At 53.0% G+C, this 20,312-nt stretch overlaps 6 protein-coding genes across 6 annotated transcripts; 4 read left to right on the top strand and 2 right to left on the bottom strand.

Moving 5' to 3' along the window:
* Positions 1-293: 293 nt before the first annotated feature.
* On the bottom strand, positions 294-4,524 carry BO72DRAFT_531144 (putative checkpoint protein kinase (SldA)). Its single transcript, XM_040950338.1, has 3 exons — positions 3,377-4,524; positions 2,833-3,277; positions 294-2,771 (listed from the first exon to the last, which is right to left on the bottom strand). The coding sequence occupies exons 1-3, from the start codon at positions 4,364-4,366 to the stop codon at positions 490-492; spliced, it is 3,717 nt and encodes a 1,238-aa protein (XP_040797344.1). The 5' UTR covers positions 4,367-4,524; the 3' UTR covers positions 294-489.
* A 188-nt stretch (positions 4,525-4,712) lies between these two features.
* BO72DRAFT_480328 (DNA-(apurinic or apyrimidinic site) lyase APN1) lies at positions 4,713-7,143 on the top strand. The gene is made up of 5 exons (XM_040947627.1): positions 4,713-5,504; positions 5,569-5,605; positions 5,657-5,776; positions 5,830-5,964; positions 6,038-7,143. Exons 1-5 carry the CDS (start codon positions 4,994-4,996, stop codon positions 6,948-6,950), a joined length of 1,716 nt encoding a protein of 571 aa, XP_040797343.1. The 5' UTR covers positions 4,713-4,993; the 3' UTR covers positions 6,951-7,143.
* Positions 7,144-7,789: 646 nt separating this feature from the next.
* Positions 7,790-8,469, top strand: BO72DRAFT_245671 (uncharacterized protein). Its single transcript, XM_040939971.1, has one exon. It carries the CDS (start codon positions 7,972-7,974, stop codon positions 8,314-8,316), a length of 345 nt encoding a protein of 114 aa, XP_040797342.1. The 5' UTR covers positions 7,790-7,971; the 3' UTR covers positions 8,317-8,469.
* Positions 8,470-9,947, bottom strand: BO72DRAFT_245672 (RNP domain protein). The gene has a single exon (XM_040939972.1). It carries the CDS (start codon positions 9,778-9,780, stop codon positions 8,623-8,625), a length of 1,158 nt encoding a protein of 385 aa, XP_040797341.1. The 5' UTR covers positions 9,781-9,947; the 3' UTR covers positions 8,470-8,622.
* A 1,852-nt stretch (positions 9,948-11,799) lies between these two features.
* Positions 11,800-14,364, top strand: BO72DRAFT_451862 (NADP(+)-dependent, decarboxylating phosphogluconate dehydrogenase). The gene is made up of 5 exons (XM_040945596.1): positions 11,800-12,094; positions 12,489-12,625; positions 12,686-13,137; positions 13,212-13,640; positions 13,697-14,364. Exons 1-5 carry the CDS (start codon positions 12,078-12,080, stop codon positions 14,135-14,137), a joined length of 1,476 nt encoding a protein of 491 aa, XP_040797340.1. The 5' UTR covers positions 11,800-12,077; the 3' UTR covers positions 14,138-14,364.
* Positions 14,365-14,603: 239 nt separating this feature from the next.
* Positions 14,604-16,474, top strand: BO72DRAFT_451861 (anticodon-binding domain-containing protein). The gene is made up of 5 exons (XM_040945595.1): positions 14,604-14,829; positions 14,917-15,198; positions 15,333-15,825; positions 15,889-15,940; positions 16,007-16,474. The coding sequence occupies exons 2-5, from the start codon at positions 15,065-15,067 to the stop codon at positions 16,039-16,041; spliced, it is 714 nt and encodes a 237-aa protein (XP_040797339.1). The 5' UTR covers positions 14,604-14,829; positions 14,917-15,064; the 3' UTR covers positions 16,042-16,474.
* Positions 16,475-20,312: the final 3,838 nt, after the last annotated feature.

Genomic DNA, 20,312 nt, shown 5'->3' with positions numbered 1-20,312 from the left:
CTATCTCGTGTGTGCGACAGTGAAAGTCTCAGTCTCCTTCTTCGTCTTGTTTCTCTTTTCGAGTGTTAAGCTGAAGACTGGCTGTCTGGTTCTTTTGAATGTCCACCTTTTTCTTCTCTATCTATCTCTAGAGATTATCTGCATTTCAGACTGAGTTATGGCTGTGTTTCCTGCGAAGGATACGCATAACTATTCTACTTTTGTCAATTCATTGATTCAAATACACTGGGGGGTTCGAATACGTAGAATACTGCTGAGGATGGTAACATTTGTAAGAATTGTTGAGATGTGTAGCACTATCCCACAGACAAGGAACAAAACCTTAGTAGTACCAGAATAGAAAAAGGCAATCGAACCGAGAAAACACAATCCCACCTCAGAACGCCAACGCTGCAAATCGGGTATAAACTAAAGGGCGAGGTATGTGTTCAGATCATGCGACATCCTCAACCTAAGAAAGAATAGAGCAGAACCGCAGGAAGCTAGACACTAGAACTTCTCCAATCTCTTCTTGCGCTCGGCGAAGATCGCCTCCAGCTTGCGGAGCTGCAAGCCGAGGCCCTTCTTCTCGGCGTTGCCCAGCAGCCAGGCCTCCATGCGCTCCCGCACCAGTTTCATTGAGTGGGTCACGGGGAGGATCGGTGCAGGGCCAGGACCGGTCCCGTCTTCCGCGACGCCGGCGGCAGCGGTGGGGTTCCGGTTGGCGCGCTCGACCTGGGCCCAGCGCTCGGCGCCGGGGTTGAGCAGGAGGTCGAAGACGTCGGTCCAGATGTCGCGCTCCCAGTATCTCTTCAGGGATTCGCGGATGCGGTAGGTGCGGGTGGTGGCCGAATCGGGCCGGTCCGAGTCAGTACCACCCGCCGAAAAACCCTCGCTGCGGCGGACGGGCATCGACTCGATGTACTTGCCGAACAGCATGACGTGGATGGTGCCGGCCAGGCCGTAGAGGTCGATCTGGTGGGTCCAGGGCCGCGATTCGCGGATCTCGTTGCACTCGTGGCTCTTGATCTCCCAGTCGGCGAGGAATTGGACGGCCGGGGAGAAGGCGTGCATGTCGATGCCGCGGCCGAAGTCGATCAGCGAGAGGCCCTTGTTGCACCAGCCGTGGTGGCCCCGCGGGGAATAGTGCACCTCGCGCGGGTCGGTGTAGTCGTTGTCCAGGTCGATCAGGGAGGGAGGCAGGGCAGGCTTGTCGTCGAGGCGAACGAGACAGTTGTCGGCTTTGATGTCGCCATGGATGATCCCACTTGCATGCAGAGCTTCAACGGTGCGGAATAGCTCGACGGTGAAAAACATGGCCAGCACCTCGTCCATTCCACCCTCACTGTTGGTGGTTGGCGAAATTGGTTCGCTGCGGATGAGATTGACCAGGTCCAAAATCGTGCCCTGACCACGGTAGTCTTCCACCAAGATACTCTCGTTCCGGTAGACATGAAGCTCATGAGCCCGGATTATACTGTCGGTGGCGCGAGAGAGCTCGGGGTTCCGGGTCAAGCGGTCGTGTGCCACGCGAATCATGTAGAATTCCCATTCACTCGGTGGGCCAACCTCCAATTTGATGGCTTCGAATCCATGGCGCGGGGCGTTGTAGCTTGAAACGGTTCTGCTGCGGGAATCTCTGCTCGAGTTGCCTGTCGATTCGCTCTCTGAGTCAGACGGTAGGCCTTCGATGCTCTCGGCGAAGTAGACGGGGGCATAAGCTCCGGCACCAAGTTCTCGTCGGATGATATAACTTCGGTCAGCACCTGGTAGTTCGAGGATGGGCAAGTCAAACGCCGCCTCGTCCCCGCTCTTCCCACGCTTGCTAGTCGCTTTAAAGAATCTCTGGACTTCGGAGCCGTAGTGGGTCATCATTTGTGGGTGATTGTGATAGCCTGGGTAGGAAGCCAAAGGCGGCTGCAAGGAATGAAGAATGGTGTTACGAATGTCTTTGTTCGTGGGACTGCATTGCAGCTGCTCGATAACCGGCTCCTGTCGGCTGCTCTCACTCAGAGGCGTGAGTCTCATGCTAGATCGCACTTCGTCCACATTTGGACAGATGGTCACATCCTCGGGGATATCGGCGAAATGGTCCTCGTGGTGGGGGGTGGTGGTACCAAGCAGCGGACTTGACAAGAGGTTCCCCATCTGCGGTTTGGAGGGTGTCTTTGCGTTATACATCTGGGCCCTCGCGGCTGTCATTGAAATAGAGTACTCCGTCTGCTCAACGATCGGCGTCATGAAAGGCAAGCGGTTCTGAGCTATCATCGCAGGATCCCGGTAGGTGCCGTAGGGAGCAACATAATCTTCGGGCATCTCTGGGACAAATCGTTGCCTCCCAGGTTGCTCGATACCAGCATTCTCATCAAAAATTTCGTTCTCTCTATTGTCATAGGAGGGGTGTTCGTCAACGAGTGAATGAGACGTGTGGGCGTCGGGGACGTCGCAAGCAGAGAACTGTGTCCATTCACCATCGATAACACTTTCCGCCCGTGTGTTATCCTCGAACCCATCATCGTCAAATGACTTGTGGAAAGTCGTCGTCTCATCGTCGCCGAAATCGCTAGATGCAGCTGAAATATGCCCCGTCACAGTGCTCTCCCCGGCGCTTGTGTAGTCATCATCATCGAAATCACTCTCGGCCGCTTGATCTGTCTCCGCCTTCAGTGGTTGGTTGAATATACTATAAATCTCGTCTGTTGCAGCCCGTGTGTGCATTGTCATGGTGGGCTCAGCAGTGCTTTTCCGACGAACTTTACTGCCTCCAGTTGGAGAATCAAACTTCATTTTGACTATAGGTTGTTAGGGTCTCTGAGCGTCATATCATCAGTAGGCTCGAGGAAACACGCTTACTTGTCTGGGTTTCTTGCTTGACCTCGCGCATTTTCATTTTTCGTGCCTTGGTCTTGTTTTCCTGGACAGCATTTGCCTCACCGTGCTCCTGCGCATGAGTGTCTCTGTCCTTCACGGTCAATTTCTGCCTGAATTGATCCGGTAGTACGTTCTCTATGCCATGTTCGAGGGGATTCTCGGAGGTCATTTCGGCATTAGAATTGCCGGGAATCTCTCTGAGAGGCACCTTAGGCACCCGCCAGTTCTTCTTCAACCACCCCCGCCTCATCGCCCTGAGCTCCTCGAAGCTAACTTCATGGTTCGGATTCTTATAATCAGGGTATACGGCATCGAGGTTGACGAAAACGCGTTCCCGGCGTCCGGTACGTGGATTGATCGCTTCCCTTACGCGGTGCTCTGGCACGACATCTGGAACATCTTGTTTGACTTGAATTTTGGATTTTGACTGAATACATTAATCGTAAACCAACCCGGGTTCATGCCACCAATTAGTCCTGCGATCGTAAATATCTGGAAGTCAGAGAGAATCGGGAAATGCACATACCTCATCCCGGAAGATCGTCATCTTCTCCTTCGGCACGGGCTTCTTTCCGGCCTTCAAGGTTTCTCCCGCCCAGGGCTTCGCTTCCACCTTATTCTCCTTGCGTCGGTCCTGCAGTGATCCGATGCTGTCCCAGCCTTGCGCCGGTCCGCTGACCGCCGGCTGGCTTGCTACGTCGGCGTCGGAGAAGATCGTCATTTTTGGTTTGCCGGCTTTCGTCTTCGGGGCGGCGCTGCGGGCGGGGGCCGGGCGCTCGGCCTGGGCATCAGGCGAGGCGGGGGCAGCCGACGCGAAAGGGTCAACCTTGGCCGCCAAGGCTGGGCGGACGGCGGGCAAGGCCGGGGACGAGGGACCGCTATCCTGCGTCCGTTGTTCGTAACGATACTGGAACTCGCGGTATTTGCGAGCCAGGCGTTCTGCTGGCCGAGCCTCGCGCTCGATACCGAGGTGATACACCTCGTCTGCCTGTGTCCATCTCCCCGCACCCTCCAGCCAGGCCGCAAACTCCTCGTAGAACAACGCGAGGCTCTCACCAATACGATGACGGGCCAAGAAAGCAAATGTCTCCCGTGGCGAGTCGGAGAAAAGTCTGATGTATTGCAGCCATAGCCGCAGGTAGCGGGGGTCGTTTTTGTAGTGTGCGGAGGAGAGAAAGTGTTTCACGGCGCGTTCGAGAAGAGGAAGAAGCCCGGATTCCGGTGTGGCCTGGGCGGAGGGGTAGGCGTTGAGCGTCCATTTCACATATCGGTCGTAAACATCGAGGGGGTCATCGGATTCGTCAATGGCTTGCAGCTCCGCCTCATATTCTTGTCTGATAGCATCGTTGACGCTTTTGGTCTCATTTGGCGATGGAACGGCGAGCTTGTCCGTCGTTTCTCGGGGGCTGAAGATTCGGGCTAGCTCTCGAGCAGATCGTCCCCCTGGTAGCGATTGAATGTTCTCCTTCTGGTTTTCGATGATATCGAAGTCGATCAAGTCGTTTGAGGCCGCCATGGCGGCGATGGAGAGCGAGATAAGGATCGCCCACTTCGAATGTGTACTGAAAGGGTCGTTTCCGCGGTATCTGGGTCGTTATTATAGTTGTTGTCCGCGATTTGCTGGTGGATGGAAGGCGATGGAGGGCGATGGTCGACACGGTTCAGGCTGCAAGGGAGCCAAAGCAGGAAGAAGTTGACGCAAATCGAGTTTATCGATAAACAGCCGCTAGTCTGGATTCGGTTGCCCTGACAACCGGTCACATGTACGCTAGTCCTAGAAAGGTAAAATTGAAGCTGCCACCAGTTGGTTGCCCTCCATTCTAGTGTGTATCGAGTAGGTGACTGCCTTGCAAGGTTCTGAGATGATGTAGAAGTATCAATTATCTGTAACTATGTGGAGGTGATCAAGACTTTTTCTCTTGACATCATGGTGGTATTACGTTGACAGAACCACTGGCTGCCTCCAAGGGAGTAACGCAAGGCCTCGACCCTGCAAAGTCCGCTCCGCTCCGCGTCTCCATATCGCCAAACCGCCAATTTTGACAGTTTTGGTCGACCTACCGTCTAATCATCGGACTACTTGATTTTCGAATATCATCCAATAATTGTTGAGTCCTACTCGCTGTTGACAGACAAAGGTACGATGCCTCCTCGCGGTGCTCGCAAAGCAGCATCCAGCGCTGTCGCCGTCTCGCCACCGCGCTCTCCGGAAGACCAAAAACGCAAGCTTATCGGCGAAGATCGCGAACGAACCTCCCCACTTCGTCGGTCCAAGCGCGTTAAGACAGCTGGAGTTTCTGCTGCTTCATTGTCTACGATTCCGATTAAATTGGAAACTGGCAGTGAAGTCAAAACTGCGAGTCCAGGGACTTCGACAAACAACAAAGCTCGTCAAGGCAAGGCAGCCGCCTCCGCCGCCGCCGCCGCCGCAGTTAAGCAGGAAGTGGAAGAAGAGATTGAGACAACGGTCACTGTGAAGGCACCAACAGAAGACAACGTCAATTCAGTGAAGGAGGAAGTGGCTGAGGAGAAGGTATCGAAAACGGTTAAGGTCTCCAGGCAGCAGAAAACAAAAGAAGCCGAGATGGTGCCCTTGAGATCTCGGACCCAGGGATTGCGCATGCTTGTCGGCGCGCATGTCAGCGCAGCCAAAGGTGCGTCGACTTGGCTTCCAGTTTATCTTATGAATTGTTGTCCTGGTACTAATAATCGGTATAGGCGTTTTCAACTCGGTGAACAACAGCATGCACATAGGGTGAGTCCCATAGAGTCTCCTTCTGATGGCCATCGACTAACGAGACGTCAGAGGAAACGCATTTGCTCTCTTCCTCAAGTCGCAAAGGAAATGGGACAATCCACCCCTTCAGGATGACCATCGAGATCAATTTCGCGCCATGTGTAAAGAGCACAAGTATGATGCAGCAAAGTGAGCTCCCCTACGCCAATCTGTCATCTGCCCCCAACTTACCTCAAACCCAGACACATCCTTCCGCACGGCTCTTATCTTGTGAACCTGGCCCAAGATGACAAAGCCAAAGCCAAGCAAGCCTACGACTCCTTCCTCGACGATCTCCGTCGGTGCGAAGCTCTGGGCATCCAACTATATAACTTCCAGTAAGCCAGCCAGCTCTGCGTACCCTCTGCACACATGACCTCTACAACACGAATACTGATGATGTGCGAACAGTCCCGGCTCTGCCAACTCTACTCCACACGCCAGTGCTATCACCCGACTAGCCTCCGCTCTCACCTCTGCCCTCCGCGCCACCACGACCGTGATCCCGGTCCTCGAAACCATGTGTGGCCACGGCAGCACGATCGGTGGCTCCCTTTCGGAATTCAAGGATCTGCTCGCCCAGATCCCTGCTGACTTGCACCCGCGAATTGGCATCTGCATCGACACCTGTCACAGTTTCGCGGCGGGCTACGACCTTGTCAGCGCCACCGGCTTCGCGGCCTTCATGCAGGAATTCGAGGACTTGATCGGCATCCAACATCTCCGGGCCCTCCATCTTAACGACTCGAAAGCGCCCCGCGGTAGTAAACGGGATCTGCACGCGAACATTGGGACGGGATTCCTGGGCCTACGTGCATTTCACAATGTTATGAATGAGAAGCGATTTGAGGGCGTGCCCATGATCCTGGAGACGCCGATCGACCGGCCAGAAGCCAAAACCGTAACGAAGGATGAGGGCGGGGAGGATGGGGAGGCTGGGCAGGCGAAGGGCAAGAAGAAGGCCCCGAAGAAACCAGCCGGTGCTGCGGGGAAGCTGGTCGCCGATCCCAGTGTCTGGGCGAAGGAGATTGAGCTTCTCGAGTCTTTGATCGGCATGGATCCGGAGGGAGAGGAGTTCCGAGCTCTGGAAGCGAGATTGGCGGACGAGGGGAAGGAGATGCGGGAGAAGCAGATGGAGCAGTATATGCGGAAGCTGGAGGCGGACGAGAAGAAGGCAGCCAAGGGATCGGGCGCGAAGAAGGGACAGAAGACGCTGATGGACATGATGAATGGGGCGGGGAAGAAGAAGGGGAAGACAGTGAAGACGAAGAAGGATGAGGAGAGCGATGATGATGAAGGGTGTCAATCTCATTCGGAGGACTAGTTTTGAATGAGTTGTTCGACCTCAGATGAGGTACTATGGAAGTATCAGTTTGTCCGAGTGGACAACAGCCCTATAAACTGTGCGGGCTCATACCTCATTGCGTTTCCACTGCAGACAACCTGGGTATTATATACAGTACCTAGATGTACAGTACTCCGTACATTACAGCCCAACATCCCCGATCAACAACCCGACGAAGGTTTATAGCCTATCCAGAATAAACAATCAACTTGGAGCTAAGTTTCCACTGCTAAAGCTGATTGCCCGAAATAGCATCAACCACCGACCTCAAGGCTTGACCAACTCGAGCCTTAGCGCCGGCAACGCAGCAACTTAGCAACTTAGCATCACCGCATCACCGCATTTCCCCAGCCACCCGCAATAAACAAGGCCAGGCAGTAAAAACAGCATGGCTGGGGAACACTTACTTGCCCAGGCACTGATTGACTCCATCCATGATCACTCAATGGTCACTCAAGGCTGGCTGGCTGGCTGCTGTGTGTGGACAATTGGAACCTTATAAGTTGTCCCACAAACATGCCAGCCCTCCCCCATTCTACTTTCTCCATCTTCCTCTCCTCCCTTGGAATCCCAAACCCATACATATATACCATCAATATATCTCCCGGATAATTTGACACCCCATCCACATACATACATTCCTGAGGAACCAAAATCTAGATCCGTCCCCCACAGATCGTGCGCACAGATCGATAAACACCTACCTACCTACCTACCTACACACACATCAGATCTACGTCCACCGATCCCATGAGACATTGCAACCGCAACCCCAATTAACCACCCCCATCCACAACAACTTGGAACCTCAGCTCCCCAGAGCTCACCTCACCATCCAACCCCCACCATACCCAACCACAACTCCACCAACAACGGGCAACAATGCAAGAAAACATCGCCATCGCGGTGATCATCATCGTCCTGTTCATCATCCTCGCCATCGCGGGCTACGGCATCCACACGATGAGGAACCGCGTTACGCACCCGAAACGGCCCATCGATGAGGAGAGCGGGGAGGAAGGCGGGGGTGGGTGATTCTTCACTCCCCCCCCCCCCCTCCTCACCAACTTCGGTTGGTGGGTTTTTCTCTCGGTTGATGCTATCGCGCACTCGCTGGAAAAGGTGTTTCTTGGAGTCGAGTCGAGTCAAGTTGATCGTGAATCTTCTGTGGTATATTTATGCACCTGCTGGATTGGGGCTTGGTTGTTTATGTTGTTTGAATGTGGTTATGACTTATGATATGATGCAATGGATGATGGGATTATGGTTGACTCTACGACGGGGGAGGGATGAGCTGGAAGGCTTGAGGGGCTTGAGGAGGTGGGAGGTGTCCATCTACAAGTGAGAGGGTTTGTTATTGGTTTTTCCATGGATTTTGCTTGGGTTTCTTTCGAGGGCTTAGGAAGGGTGGACTGGTTTCGACCCTAGGTGTTCTGGTTTGGGGGATTGTTTATATATCACCGAGTATGTTTTGAGCATGTGTGTTGACGTATCGAGGATGAGGATAAGGGTATATTGCGTACAAATTGAACTACCCGAAAATTACAGGATGCTTCAGGTTTCTATCATGTACCCCAGTCGTAGCATAAGTCGTCATCGGATTGCCTACTTGATCGAGAGCCTGCGTACAAAGTACACTCAATCCCATCGATCATCCGAGAATCTTCAGTCCGCCCTTGGTCTTTCCATGCTTCTTGACTCCATCATGCTTGACCTTGCCCCCCCCAGCACTGCCCCCACCCGAGCCGCCTCCACCCCCGTGCTTCTTCCCATTCTTGTTGTTGGACACGGGCCGGACCTCGGTGGTGGCCCGCCGGAGCAGAACCGGATGCGAGCCGATGTACTTGCCTTGCATTTCTCGCGCCGCCTTGAAATAGTCGTCGCCGTCGCTGAAGCTGACAAATCCGTAGCCCTTGCTCTTCTGCGTGCGCTTGTCGCGGATCACCCGCGCCTTCTGCACCGACGTGTACTTGGCGAACGCCTTCAGCAGGGAATCGTCCGTAACCTCGCCCGCCAAGTTTCCCACGAACAGACGGAAGTGCGCCGGATCCCACTCCAAGAGTGTCGAGTCGGTCCAGTTCTGTCCACCACCGGAGCGGACAACTGTCTTTGGCGCGGGCTCGGGCACCCCCACGATCGGCGCCGGCGTGTTGGCACCGGTGGCGGCGCCGGATGGCGTGTTCGCGCCGGATGCAGGCCCAGCCCCGATTCCCTGGTTGGCATCTCGGCGTCCAGGGACCTTGCCGGGGGCCGGGAGTTCCTCTTTATTCGCGTAGGCGCTCTGCCATTGCGCAATCTGCGCTTCCGTCTCCGGATCCATGCCGGAGTCATTGCGACCACCGTAGCCCCTTCCGGCGGCGGGCTGGAAGGGGTTCTGGATCCGTGGCACAGACGGGCCATACGAGGTGCCGTCATTGTACTGGGCCGGGGCGCCGTAGTAGGTCGGGGCGCTCTGGTACGATGCTTGTGGTTGTTGTTGTGGTGGGTAGTAATTACCGTAGCCGGTCGTGGTTGGTGTTGCATAGCCGCTGGTTGAGGTAGGTGGAGCGGACACCACAGGACTGCTGGTACGGTAGGGTTGAGTTGAGGCTACTGAGCGCGGTGCGAAGGCAGTGGCGGCGCCGTAGCCCGGTCGCGACGGCCCGTGACTACCATACCCGCTGCTTGCACCGGGCGGCGCATACGAGGGCGCAGCCGAGTATGCGGGTTGTTGGTAGGTGGCAGGCGAAGCAGTGCTCGCTGGTGGTGGCGGACGCGCAGGGAGCGACGAAGGTGCTTGCCTAAGACCTGGAGGTGGCGGAAAGGACATGATGAACGGAGAGTTCGGTACAAGGGAGAAACGGTGGATAGTGTGATGCGCTGTTCAGCAACTAGCAACAGACACGTACCTTCAGGGCCTGACTGACGTCGCAGTCAATACGCCAGACGTCACGCCTGAAAAAGGTCCCGAATCCCGGTGCGGAAGATGTGTGACTGGAAGGTGAAAGGCCGTATGCCGTATCTCAAGCCAGACCACACAGCCTGGAAGACTGGGTATATAGTTGATGATAGACGCTAATAGCGCTTGCTTGGGAGTTGCAGTATTGATTGGGATCGCGAGACGGTGATCAGGAAGAGGAGAATGGTATGGAAATCTGGTTTTGTCAGTGAGGATAGTGTGAGTGGATGGGCTGGCAGATGGTTCTACATGCCTGAAGCAACAGACACAGCCGGCAAGAGAAAAAGTGCGCTGGCGACTGCAAAAGCCTGCCGTAAAGTGCAAACAGACCATTGCACCCTGCTGCCGCAGAGGCTGCGGCTACACGTGACCTGCTACCGATGCATGCAGATAGCGAACGCATCGTTGCTGAATCCTTGAATCTGATTGTTCTGGTCCAAGCTAGCCTAGCCTCCTCCATCGAGAGAGAAAGCGCTCTTCAACACTGGTATGTAGGCTTGACAACGAATGACTCGAATACGTAGCGACGTAACGTATCAGCGGGGAGTTTCCTCTTTGGAAACCAAGTCAGTCCGGTCTATACGAGGATGAGCTATACGAGGGACAACCTGCTACCGCCTTAGTGCCTTGAAGTAACAACCTGCTTATTGCCTGGTAGTGAGGTGAATGCTACTACACGCATACTCCGTCCTGCGAGCTGCATGATATCGAAGTTCAGGAACCCCCGCGGGCGAGTCGAGTCAATGATTTGGCTGGCCCCGATCTTCTTACTCAGCGCAGGCTAGCCACACTGCGTGGTGGTGGTCCTGAACCCCCAACCGATTATGATTGATTCGAGTGATTGAACCCATGTGATGCAACTTGACCCCCACCCTAAACCTGACTGGGAAATGCAGTTGCCGACCACAGACTACTACTCATACTCAAGTTACTATCTTTGAGCAAAGACTCCAAGTGCAGACCATACTGAATTGACTAGCACGGAGAAAAGAACCCCCATCGGCTTCGTTGAGCTTTAGACTAATTAGCAGATGCGGGATGATCAGAGTCCCCGGAAATGGAGTAGATTTCTCCGGCGGGAATTGTTCTGATCGGCTTTAAGCCTAGAGGGAGGGATGGATTATCCGCTCTGATAATCCGGTCTATTTGGCGGCAAGCTACGGAGTAGGTTAGTTACCATTGATGGCGATGGCCAATCATCCCGGTCTCACCTTCTGGGAGAATGAAGATGATGAAGGGAGATTAAGCGGTTAAGTGGTTGTCGGGTCTCGTATGGATCATGGATGAGTACTCCGTACACTCATACACATACTTCTTACTTGAGCATATGGGTGAACCGATGAGAGTGGGGGGCAGAAAGAGTGGGAATGGACTTGGAAGGCGGTCCCAATTTATCCGTTCCCGAACGAGCTTCACCGAAAGCGCTACTCTGGGACAAATTCCTTTTTCAGGGCCGATGTAGGCCGGATTCTAGCGGATTTTCTGCAGTGCCGCTGCCGGTTGCTGTGCCCCTCCATTGCCCCGCCATCAGAGCAGGGAGAGAAAGAGAGAGAGAGAGAGCATCATCATTAGATTCACAACAGCTACCACCATGGAAACTGTGGTATCTATGAATACTGCCATCTCACACTGATTAAATGATTGGATACGTAGAGCCATTTGAATAGAGTCCGATTCAATACTGAGCAATTGCAATGTAGTCTAATTTCTGTTACTCTTTTATCATGATCAATTCATATATCTGATCTGTAGGTAGTTACCAAATTACCAAAAGAAGCTGGCCGGTCTCACCGGAGGACTCTGCTCCCTCCCTCTGCCTAGTGGTGTTCTCCTCCCCTCTTTGCTTCCTCCCCTTCTAGTCTATCCATAATCGATTATTGCCCCGCTCAACCCAACTCAACCTCCCGTCCCACCCATGACGGAAGAGCTGCTCCGTAAGCCCCGTCCACATTGCGTGAATCCTGCTCTGACATCTTCCAATGCTTTCCTTCTTACGGTCCCTCGCTTGCCCCGTTCCCATCTTCCCCTTCTTGGTCCCTCTTCCTTCTCTCCTCATATATCCTCCGTCACTCCCACCCTCTTCTTAACTACCTCATCTCTTTTGCTTCTCTTCTCCAAAAAAACCATACCTAATTTTCTCCTCCCCTCCCACCCCCCACAATTTCATCATGGCCGACCAAGCTGTGTAAGTAACTCTACCACTCCTCTGTCTTGATGCTTCATCATCATCATCATCATCATCATCATTACCATCATCCATGCATTGCATTCCTTCATGCATGCATTGGTCGATCCTCTTTCACCATGCGGCTACCATCTTGGAGCGTACACTAGCCTCGAGATGACTTTCGGGTCATTGTCATGAACTCGAATTGCCCTTCGTCTGTGAATTATCACGATGAGGAGGCCGCAGGTCCAGAGGGTCGCATTGATCCCGACGTTCTCAAACAACGGGATCAATCCCCTCGTTCGTCATTTTCTTTTCTATCTACCCACCTATTGACATAGAACCTGGCGACTGACTTCAGCGCCCGCCTCGCCGGCATCAATGTCGGCGCTCCGGCGCGTTCTTTGCCTAGTGCTGATTTCGGTCTCATCGGTCTGGCCGTTATGGGTCAGAACCTGATCCTTAACGCTGCTGACCACGGCTTCACCGTCTGCGCCTACAACCGTACCACCTCCAAGGTCGACCGCTTCTTGGAGAACGAGGCTAAGGGTAAGTTTCATATCGGCATCATATTCCAAACAAAATCAACTCATCATGGCGTACAAACAGGCAAGCCCATCGTTGGTGCCCACTCCGTCGAGGAGTTCTGCGCCAAGCTCAAGCGTCCCCGTCGTATCATGCTCCTGGTTATGGCCGGAAAGCCCGTTGACCAGTTCATTGAGTCTCTTCTGCCCCACCTTGAGGAGGGTGATATCATCATCGATGGTGGTAACTCCCACTTCCCCGACAGCAACCGCCGCACCAAGTACCTGGCCGAGAAGGGCATCCGCTTCGTCGGCAGCGGTGTCTCCGGTGGTGAGGAGGGTGCCCGTTACGGTCCCTCCCTGATGCCCGGTGGTAACGAGGAGGCTTGGCCCTACATCAAGGATGTCTTCCAGAGCATCGCCGCCAAGAGCGACGGTGAGGCCTGCTGCGACTGGGTCGGTGACGAGGGCGCTGGTCACTTCGTCAAGATGGTCCACAACGGTATTGAGTATGGTGACATGCAGCTCATTTGCGAGGTAAGTCATTCAGCCTGCAGGAATCAAGGATCGGAATGTCACGTACAGATGCTAATCATACTATCTATCGCTAGGCTTACGATATCCTCAAGCGCGGTCTTGGTCTTAAGGGCAAGGAGATTGCCGATGTTTTCGCTGAGTGGAACAAGGGCGTCTTGGACTCCTTCCTGATTGAGATCACCCGTGACATTCTCTACTACAACGATGAGGATGGAACTCCCCTCGTCGAGAAGATCCTTGACAAGGCTGGTCAGAAGGGCACCGGCAAGTGGACTGCCGTCAACGCTCTTGACCTTGGCATGCCCGTCACCCTGATCGGTGAGGCCGTCTTCTCTCGTTGCTTGTCTGCTATCAAGGACGAGCGTATCCGTGCCAGCGGCCTCCTCCAGGGCCCTACCCCCGAGTTCGATGGTGACAAGCAGGCTTTCATCAAGGACCTCGAGCAGGCCCTGTATGCCTCCAAGATCATCTCCTACGCCCAGGGCTTCATGCTCATCCAGGAGGTAAGACTCTTCCCGCATCCAGTCCGATATGCAGTTTCTGACGTGAACCTAAATAGGCTGCTCGTGAGTACGGCTGGAAGTTGAACAAGCCCTCCATTGCCCTCATGTGGCGTGGTGGCTGCATCATCCGTTCCGTCTTCCTTAAGGACATCACCAACGCTTACCGCAACAACCCCGACCTTGAGAACCTGCTCTTCGACGACTTCTTCAACAAGGCCATCCACAACGCCCAGCAGGGCTGGAGAAACGTCGTTAGCAAGGGTGCTCTCTGGGGTATCCCCACTCCTGCTTTCAGCACTGCCCTCAGCTTCTTCGACGGCTACCGCACCCGGGACCTCCCCGCCAACCTGCTGCAGGCTCAGCGTGATTACTTCGGTGCCCACACTTTCCGCATCAAGCCCGAGCACGCTAGCGAGACCTACCCCGAGGGTAAGGACATCCACGTCAACTGGACCGGCCGTGGTGGCAACGTCTCTGCGTCGACCTACATTGTTTAAATCAAACACGCGATGTAATACGCTGGACGTGAAGCCTCGCACGGGTCTAGCAGGGGACAGTTGGACTGAGCTCAGGGAGTCCGCGTTATGCGCTTCCTGAGTGAAGGAATGACATGATGAAAACAAGAAGCCGAACAGGAAGTATACCAAATTCTGCTTCATAGTACTATGTATCTAGATGCTTACTGTTACGTTTAAAAACGTATGGAATAAAATGATCCCTTTTCTTTTCTTTTACAGTTGTGGTGTGACTGTGAAACAAGTAGCTTTTGCTTTGAATCATGCAAGCAAGCACAATGTGGGCCTCTACTAAACACTCGTAAATAGTGTAGTCATGATGGCATGAGAACTCATACATCCATTGGTGCTGCAACGGAAGTCTCGCTCCGCCCTGAGCTAATCCCGATTGGGTCGGCCAAACGTCGCCGCTCTCCGACCTCTTTCTGCATCTTCCATCTTCCTGGAACCTTCCTCAGTATCTTATTTCAATCCCCTACATGTGCGGCGTTCTAGGCGCTCAACTCTCTCTTCCTCTCATTCCAATCGGTTGAAGTCGGGTGGGTATCATTTTGTATGGACATTGCCGTCTTAGCATTTCCTTGTCTTGTCGTTCTTTTGTCCGACTTTGTTTCAACTGCGGTTCCCGCACCGTCCCACTTCAGCCTGTTCCGCGCCCAAGTTCCATCGTCATTGTTAGTAACGACCGTGGTTTCAGCATTTCCCAGCATTGCCTAACAATAGTCTGATTGCCGGGCTGACCTAGTTTGTCCTTCTAACAGGTGTCTCCGTTCCTCTCCTCTTGATTAGGTTCTACCTCAATCTCGCCTCGGTCGACATAGTCCCCGATAGTGGACCCTTGCTGGACTTGGTGCTGTCGCTGGTGGGACAGTCTCATTCGAACCCTTCATCTTTAGCAGAGGCAGGCTTATGGCAGACAACAAACGTCCAAGTGTGGGAGCGAGAGCATCTGCGCAAGGACCGACCGCAGGAGCCACAAGCCAGGGAGCGACAGGCGCCATGGTCCCTTTGGAAGTGGCATTGAGCGGCGCCATTGGCGCACGGTAAAGCTCCCTGTTCTTCTCGGGCTTGTATAGCCTGGTGTTGATGTGCATTTGGTTGCCCATGAGCGGCTTCCGATGCCTGCTGCTGGCTAAGTGCTATTCGTCCGTATGCTGATACCATCATCATCTCCTAGTGTCCGCATCAGCACAGCCCCGGTCGCGTCGACGATTGAGGGTACCCTCTTTACTGCTGACCCTATCACGAATCTAGTCGCCATTGACACCGCCGATGGAAAGCAGTCCCAGATCGGCAACTACCGCATCATCCCGATTTCGCGTATACAATCCGTCCAAATCCTCTCCCTCGCCCCGTCTGCCACCGCCTCCGACGGACCGTCCTTCGCCGACGCAGTACCACCCCTCCACGCTCTCGACATACGTTCCTTGAAGAACCGAGAGGCCAATGCTATCGCTAAAGCGCACGAAGGCGAGGCTCGTCGTGGCAAGGGCGTGACTCGGGAGGCGCAGGACATCTTCGACGCCTTCAGTCGGACCATGCCGGCGAGATGGGATGGGGCCAAGATCATTGTGGCGGATGCAGTTTCCATTGCGGCTCCATACCACGTGGACGACTGTCGGCCTCTGGTGGCTGGTGACACGGCTGCCCTTGCCCGAGTACGCAAGGTGGTGAGTCATTTAGCCATTCGTGGATCTTGCGCAAACAGTGGTGGTCTGACATGAATCGTACAGCTCGAAATGGAACGCAAGAAGATCGAATTGCGCAATGCTAGCGCCACCATCGGTATGGGTCACCTCCCCCGTCTTGACCGCCAGAGATCTCAGCATTCATCTAACACATCTACTGCAGGGCCTGGCGCTGCTGGACAGAGAAAGGGCGGTTGAACCGTTCCCGTTCTATCGCGGAGTTGATTACCTCTTCGACGGCTAGTTTTGTTTTATATGGCACTGTCATCAAAGCGAGTTTTAAGTGGATTAGATGCCCCATCCGCATGGATCAGCGGGATGAGAAGAGCATTGGGGAAGAGAGTGATCGACCCCTTGAAGTTGAACTATACATGGGGAGTGTGGGTCTCGGGCTTTAGAAGAGTCGCAAGAAAAACCACGTGGGCTGGAGATGGCGGACTGATAACATCTTGGTGAGCTGGGTATAAAGAATTCTCTGGATGCATTGGGGTGTGGTGGGTAGGATTGACTGCATTCACGTCTTGCAGATCTGCCGGCTATACACTTTGGGGAGGGCGAGTGGGAATGACGGTCTGCCCCCCAGCTAATGTATGTGTATCTGAAGATATAGTACCGGATACTCTGATAGGAGGGCAACAATCCTATGTCTTTCTCGATGCCCTGTAGCTTGATAAGTAGCCTAACATCTGTCCCCTTTTACCTGAACGTGGCATGTGTTGTAGACAATGAGATACACCCCGGGATACTTTTCTCCGTTCATCCACCTTCAGTTTCTCAAGCGCCGTATGTCCCACGTGCAGCACAAGCGACTTCCGCCCATCATCGCGTGGTTACAATCCTCCGGATCGTCCAGTGTGTGTGCGCCCTGTCACGAACCCTTCAAGCGCAACTGACCATGTGAGCGGCTCCGATGATCTGCAGGAGAGCACGCTACCACCCCCTCCCTCCCATCGTAGTATGTACTCGGTAAGGTGCCTTGAGAACGTAAAAGTGGAACTGGATTAGATAATTTGAGATCTGCCGGTTTTATCACAACCCATGATTGGCATTCGTGGAAAAAGCTTCAGATCATGCCTATAGAGGAAGCGGTAAGTTGCCACTGGCCCACATTTACGTTCTGAAGGCACCCGGGCATAGTAGTATCAGTGGCACGAACACCAGCCTCCGATCACGCCTTCTTGTAGGACTGTGCCTGTGCCTCGCGAATTAATCGTTGAACCAAACTACCAGTACTTTAGGTCCCCGGGTTCCTGGGGTGTCTGAAACTGCGGTAGGGTGTGTGTCGGGTTATTTCTTCTTGATCGCCTTGGCTCGATTAGGTATTGATGTATGGGTTGGATCGGACGTGTCGAATACTTTATTGTAGGATGGCTTTCTTTTTTTTTTTTTTTGGATTGTGCATGGGACTATTCATGCAAAGCGATAGCTGGTGGACCTACGGAGTACATCTACCGTACAGAGTACTGGGGGATAGAAAAGTGAGAGTTTGAGGATATGAGTATCTATGTAGGTAGTCAGGTCGGTAAGGGTTGTTGAGATGCCTGAGCGTTGTGGTGTGCCGTGCGGGGAGGGGGGGAAGGGACGGAGATGATTGACTGACTGACTGACTATCACTTGTCGGACCCTGCGCAGAAGGTGACCGATTATCCTTAAGTCGTCAATAAGGAGTAACTTATTGGTAGGACGAGCTAGCTAGCTAGCTAACTAGTGACTCTGATGTCCCTATGGCCCCCTCGACGCGGGCTAGGCCACATGGACGAGGCTATCTATCTCTGTATAGTACACTGTAGTGTTGTACTGGATGGATGCTAAACTTATTCGAGGATATGCATAATGGATGGGCATGGCAGGTGACCGACTCACTTCATCTTACAGTAACTAACTTACCTGGGGTTTGGGTGATGGGCAGATACGAGGATTCTCTCCGCATCCGTTGGTTAATTCTCCTCATTAATCATTGACCAGGGAGAGGGAAGGGGGGGCAATAAGCTACTGTTTATGGTTCGTTAGTGTCGAAATGGTTTCCCGCTTTGTCTTCTTGTCATTATGACGATAAGGTCATCTTTTAGCCTTTAGCCCTATGGGGTGTGGCGAGAGAGTGACGCGAGTTGTACTGTGACAGTGCTGTACTGGAAGTGTAGAGAGTGAAAGAGAGAGAGAGAGAGAAAGAAAGATAAGAAATTCGAGAAGAGCGATCTAGCCTCGGTTGGTTTGTTGTGTTTGAGGGGACTGAGGGGGAACTATGATCTCAGCCCGAGGATGGGATTCGTTCATCTGTTCATCATATCTGATCACTGTGGGTGTATGGTTCCAGAAGATCAGTGATTCTCGTATCACATCATAGCTACTCAGTACTACCGGTAGTCATGGGTGGATAGATAGATGCAGTGGGTATAGTTTTTCAAGCCTCAGTCCATCTGTGCCTGAACTCTTTTCCCTCTCCGCAGGTAAAGTCTGAAGAGAGCAATTCTGATTGTCGGGTCAGTCCGAATCCCTCCTCATTTTCCATACGGTCAGCCATCGTCCGACCACCCAATGACCATCCATGAAAGGCGCGTGGTCAAAGTTGGTCCCGCCGACGCTGGCCGATTTCTCAATAATTGCTGGTTCAGATGCCAAGCAGTCAGTCAAGTCAAGTCGGTGTGTGTGTGTGTGTGTGTGAGTGAGATGTGGATGTGAATCTCTCGGAGTAACAGTAAAACTGCACCCCAGGCACGGATGCCGGGTGGAATAGCCTGCCAGATAGGCGATTGCTGCCTGATTGATGGATGCATACACTACAGAGTACGATGGTCAATTATAAGGTCATGATTAGCTGACTCTTACTCTTGATGCATGAAGTCCGACAATGATTATAGTCATGAAGAGACCCTCAAGTTAACTGAGTTAGCTTCCCCCTCACGAACCTTGAATTCTCAAGGTACCAACCACGACCATCACCACCAATTGACCAGCATTTGGGTCAACTAAATGCCCCTGGGCTTTTCTGTCGCTCCCCTCCTTCCCCCGGATCGTCCGGAAGGGTAAAGCCCAAAGATGCAAAATTTAATCTCGGAGCGTCGGAGCAATCACTGAGGTCCAGTACCCAGTAGTTGTGAGTGGCTTGTCGGTTTGTTCCCCGCTCTTCCAGCCTTGGGAAAGAATCGAATGACCTGCGACTTGCCCTGATGGCTCATGCCCAGCAACTAGTCTAAGGCAGACAGGGGGGGCCAAGTGGCACAGCAAAAGTGGAGGGAGGGAGGAGACAATTCTTGTGATCCACAGACACTAATGTAGGGAAAAGGGAAGAAGGAAAGGAAATAATAATCGTTTGAAGCGAAGAGATTTGAACCCTGAGCAGCAGCCCGTCCTTTAGTTTATCCTCCAGTCAGTCAGTCGGTTTGTCGGTTGGCAAAGGCAGAGTCATCCATGATCCTATTCGGCACGGATGTTTGAGGGTCAGGCACTCCGTCTTCAATCCAGAGAGCTGAAGTCTTTCTGTTTGTTCTGCTTCTTCTTCTTCTATTTCTTCTTCTTGCTCCGCTTCTCCTTCCTATCGGTTGTGTGATTTCCAATTCCCTGAAAGTGGCCTGTAATTTGAGACAAGTCAGGTGTTGTGGAACCAGTCTAGTGGTTGAAGGGGTGGTGGATTGTTGTCATCATGATTATTAACTTTGGTCGTGCTCGTATTCTTTTTGGGTTGGGTTGCTGGATGGTCTGGGGATGAAATGACGTTCTGGTGGCTAAGTTACCTACTTACCTACTACTAACTATTGAGCTCAGGGGATGGAAAGAAAGGAAGGGAGGGAGGGAGGGAGGGAGGACAATCAAGTCACTCGCTCAATCAGCCCCCATTCAATCCCTTCGATCAGTCAATCAAGCAAGCTATCGATCGCATCGCATCACCTCGGCTCTCTTTATCAGAGTAGACCTGTTGTACTCATACTTGTAGTCAAGGTAGTAACTTAGTAGCACGACCCTGAATTCCTTCCAAACCATAACAATCTTGTTCCCCCCCCCCCCCCCCCCATCACAATCACGTTCTCGCCCAACCCACGTCAAATACTCTGTACCGTACCTCCATTTATTGTTATTTTTATTAGTACTATTATTTCATCCGACTCTGTTTGTTTGAAATCAATCCCTCTTCCATCTGACTCCTACTCCCAGTTTGTTTGAACTATTGGGATAATTCCTCACTAATCTACTTTTCCCCTAGCGCCTGATTACCCTCAGACTGCCTCCCTGTGCTGTCATTCCTCAATCTCTCTCTCTCCCTCTCTTTTTTTGCTGTTCTTCTTCTTCCCTCCTGCAGCGGTCGCCCTTGCATCATCCATCCATACGAACTATTCCCCTTCCCCCCAATTTACTTACTTTGACAGTTCCTTTTTCTACCTCTTTCCTTGGATTAGTCCCTTTTTTTTTTTTTTTTTTTTTACTTTCCTTTGTGTCATCTTCAATTCCCTTTTCCTCTCCAATCTCCGAGACCA

This window comes from Aspergillus fijiensis (assembly GCF_003184825.1).
Source record: "Aspergillus fijiensis CBS 313.89 unplaced genomic scaffold BO72scaffold_61, whole genome shotgun sequence".
Classification (NCBI taxonomy): Eukaryota; Fungi; Ascomycota; class Eurotiomycetes; order Eurotiales; family Aspergillaceae; genus Aspergillus; species Aspergillus fijiensis.
This window is presented reverse-complemented; position numbering and strand designations above follow the sequence as displayed.